This window comes from Drosophila willistoni (assembly GCF_018902025.1).
Source record: "Drosophila willistoni isolate 14030-0811.24 chromosome XR unlocalized genomic scaffold, UCI_dwil_1.1 Seg105, whole genome shotgun sequence".
NCBI lineage: Eukaryota > Metazoa > Arthropoda > Insecta > Diptera > Drosophilidae > Drosophila > Drosophila willistoni.
The window spans coordinates 1,183,312-1,187,463 of record NW_025814054.1 but is presented as its reverse complement, the minus strand read 5'-3'; the positions used below and the strand labels follow the sequence as shown (position 1 = coordinate 1,187,463).

Genomic DNA, 4,152 nt, shown 5'->3' with positions numbered 1-4,152 from the left:
CGAAGTCTTTGTCTAGGCAAGTTTTTTAAAATAACAGGTCACAAAGACAGACGACTTCTGCAATATTGATCGCATGATTTGGTGTAATTTAATATCAGTATATTTAACATTCATTGACTTTTTTTTTCTTTTAAGGATTTGAGTGCCTTTTGTTGCTATAGTCGAAAATTCCAGCGTTTTTAAATTCGAATTGCATAATTTTAGGCTGTGATTTTTTTTAAACCACTTTAATAAAGTACAGAAAATATTATTTACTATTAAAAAACAATTTTTATCGTAAAAACAAGTAACAAATAATATAAAAAGTCAAAAAACACAAATACAAAAAATTAGGAAAACCAATCACGGTGTCTTTTAGTAGCCTCTTTTTGAAAGGAAACCCTATTCAGTAATAAAACAAAAGCAGTGCATGTTCTATTTAAATAAATGTTTAATAAGGATAAGCTTAATTGTGGCACCTCCGTATATATACCTTCTGGAAGTAGTCCTGTGACAGTTTACAGAATATTTCATAATTTACTGCGTTGTTGTCTCGTGTTCCATTTGAAGAAGCGTTCTTGAAACCGGCGATGCTCCTTTTTGCTAATCTTCTGATCATCCTCACAGACAAGCGACCAACTGGCCACCGGCGGTGGTCGATGACGACGAATGAATGGCACAATATACTTGGCACACTCTTCGGCATTGTGTAGATGGACATGATGTGTACCCGAAAGTTCATAATACTCGTAATGTGGATTATCATGGCTAAGAATTGATAGAGCTTCATCACAGTGGGGACCTATAAACGGACTCTCAGAACCCTTGATAACCAGATAGGGTTTACGTTTAATTCGCCTTGCCATCTCGGCGGCAAGTCCACCATCCATTATAATAGGACTATAGAACTTAATGCGTCCATCGCGTGAGAAATAAAATTTATCCGGGTAAAGATTCGATTTGGCAACACTGCGATAGAGAAGATGTTGGGCGAATTCCGGTGGAACTGAATACTTGCTGCCAGATGAAATAACTTCTCGCAGTTGGCTTAATGTATAGGATGGTGGCTCTTGTAATTTACCGTTCTCTTGTCGCTCATCCTCAATCAAATGTTTTTCCATATTAAATCGTGCAGTCCGTATTGCCGCTTTTGGTGGGTACATTAAGGGCAGCAATACATCCACGGTAATAATCATGTCGACTGTATGGGGAGCCAGTGATGAATAAACAAAACTCAAAATGCCACCTAATGAATGACCCAGCAATGATATCTTTGTCCATTTATATTCCTTCATTACTCGCGGTATTATATAGACATAATCCAGCACACTATAATGCATTCCATTTGAAATCCGTGCTGATTTTCCATGACCAGGCAAATCGATGCACAGCACACCTAAATAATCAGGTAGCAGGGGGATCAATGTGTCAAAAGTTCCTAAATTATCCAGCCAACCGTGTATGGCCAATATGGGACGCTCTGTACGATTGCCATACCAACGGCCACTTATATCACCCCAAGGGGCCCAAATCCTAACATCCTCGTACTACAAGAATGAAAGAGACGGAAATGGAGCTTATGTTAGACAGTGTATAAACAAAAACATATTGAAAAAGCTTGCAAAATTATGCTTACTCACATCGTCTAATGACAAAGTTCCCATACCCAGATGATACACTGAACTTTGAACGTCGCTCTTGATATTTGTGATATTTGCTCTTGACGAGTCTAATTGTTGTGCTTCCACTTTATTATCTTGCCGTAATTACTAAATATGCGATTAACTCTTGTTTTCTGTTGGTGGATTGTGAAGTAAATAGTTATATTCCCTCGACCTCTTTCAGCTTAGACAGCTGTGCCAGAACTAAATCGGTATTATTCTCAACGCACTGCACGAAAGCTTTCCATGTCTAAGCTCTTAAAAGCTTAGCCGGCATGCTCTGAAATAATCAGCACATTTGGTAGTTGGAACTTTGGACAACGATCAGTCGTACGTTTCTTTTTTTATATATACTTTTGTCTGCCGATGGTCTCTGATAAAGATAATTTTTCAACATATTCTTGTTATGAGTGTAAAATAATACAAAGAAGCATACATTTTTCTCTCAGTTTTTTACACTTTCACTGCAACGCTAAGCGGCCTTCAGCGGTCTAACAAAAACTGGCTCTAGGTCAGCTGCGTTGATAGTAACTAAGCAAAAAAAGCTTTTTCATCATCGATTATAAGAGAAAATATCGTTTACGAAGACGGCTCTCAGTGCCAAGAATCGCTTGCAGTTCCACTTACTTTTCGAAGAGTTTTCGTTTTTGATGCAATTTTTTTTTGCTAACGGCTGGAAAAAATATGTTTAGAATAAAAAACCAATTAATCTATAATAGATAAATAAAATTTGATGACTCTGCGAAGTTTTTTGGTGATATCGTAACTCTAAACAGATGTTAATTACCGTTCTAAAACATACAACTTCGATAGTTTTCCAAAAGAATTACAAATTCTTTGCTTACACAGTGGAACTCTTCAATTATTTTTCCTTTTCAAAATGTTACATTAAAAATTAGCTAACTTACTAAAATGTCCTTATGTCCTCAAACAACTTGCGATTCGCCATGGGACAATAATCTCTATCCGCACATAGAGTAAAGCAGCACGCCGATGTCAAAGTCAATAAACTGCCGCAAGGTTTTTGGGAATTTTGCGATTATTACGTGACTTTCAAATTGAGTTTGGCTTCTATTGCGGCGCCACACACACTACAGCATAGAACAGCATCTTCTTCTCACTTCACCGCACTTGGTTTACGGTCCTTTTGCAATTGCATTGGGCACGTTCTATTTGGGATTTTTTTTCAGAGGTGGGTCGGAGTGACGATAGAGCATGGAGCGTGGGGGTTTTCGACCAGTTTGAAGTGCAAGAGAGTTTTAAAATGACCTACAGCTAACAAACAACAACAAAGATAGGGCCAAGCAGAAAAAAGCAAGGAATAAAAGCGTTGGAAGGGAATGAAATCACCACCCGAAATGTAGATGGAAATTGAGTGTTAGTGTGGAAACGGGAATGGGTAGAAAAGTGTTGGCCAAAGACGTGCAAAAGCGTAGGAAAATTAAGTAGATAGCCAAGGTGTGATAAGCATGAATGCTTTGGGTATGGCAATGATAAAAGCTTTAACAAGTCTTTTCCATTGCATTTACCTATTGATTTTGGTTTCTCTTTGCCTTTTACTATGGAGTTTTTTAAAACTCCTGAACCAGAAAAAAAAATGCATCAAACTATTTATCTATCAAAGTGCTATGTTCAATGTGATTATTGCCAATAGAGTCACACTCTATGCAATGCCCATTCTGACCATCTGCTATTATAGAAAAAAACAGCATTTGAAAAGCATTATGTTCTCATTCATGTTCTAAAAGTGCTAACACGGTGCTAATAATTTCAGTTTTCTTCTAAAAGAAAGAATATACATACATACATATGTATATGAAATATTGAAATTTAAACTCCTCCCTCTTTTATTAAAATGAAATTATTTTGAATTTATACTCTCTCTTATTATAATTTGTAAAGGTCATGTAAAACTTAGCTTTAAGACTTAAAACTTTTAGCTTTAATTTATAGGTATGAGTATATAGTTTGCTTAAATGTAGCATGAAATCCCTTGAGCTAATGTTTAAAGTGAAGTCTTTATGGTAGTTGGTACATAATCGGCCCAAAGCGTTTCATATATGACGTACACAGTTTCCCCGTTTCATAGTCCTTGAACTTAATTTCCCTTTTAACTTTCGATTTTGTAAATTTTGTGTGGCATATTTCAAGCAGCTGCTTGTAACTGCTTGGCTACCTTCCGCTGTCATTCCTCTTGAGTGAGCAGAGTGCTCCCTTGCACCTTTTAGACAGCCTCTGATGTATACGTGTCACAAGTTCTGCCCCATTGCCACGCCCATCACACCGGGTGTGTGTTATAGTGTTTGGATGGTCTACCTCCGTGTGTGTGTGTATGTGTGTGTGTGTGTCTGTGTGTGTTTAGGCGTTGCCTGTGAAAATTAGCATACATTGTGTGTGCATTTCAATTGTAAATGCAATGCAAGTTGCAACCATGATTTATCTTTAATTTATGTTTGAGTAATTTATCATCGCATGATGTGGAATCCGAGGCTTGTTCCTGCCTCTTGCCAGC

At 37.2% G+C, this 4,152-nt stretch overlaps 1 protein-coding gene across 1 annotated transcript; it reads right to left on the bottom strand.

Moving 5' to 3' along the window:
* Positions 1-412: 412 nt before the first annotated feature.
* LOC6644999 (serine hydrolase-like protein) lies at positions 413-2,124 on the bottom strand. The gene is made up of 2 exons (XM_002067729.4): positions 1,620-2,124; positions 413-1,526 (listed from the first exon to the last, which is right to left on the bottom strand). Exons 1-2 carry the CDS (start codon positions 1,641-1,643, stop codon positions 510-512), a joined length of 1,041 nt encoding a protein of 346 aa, XP_002067765.1. The 5' UTR covers positions 1,644-2,124; the 3' UTR covers positions 413-509.
* Between the last annotated feature and the right edge of the window lie 2,028 nt (positions 2,125-4,152).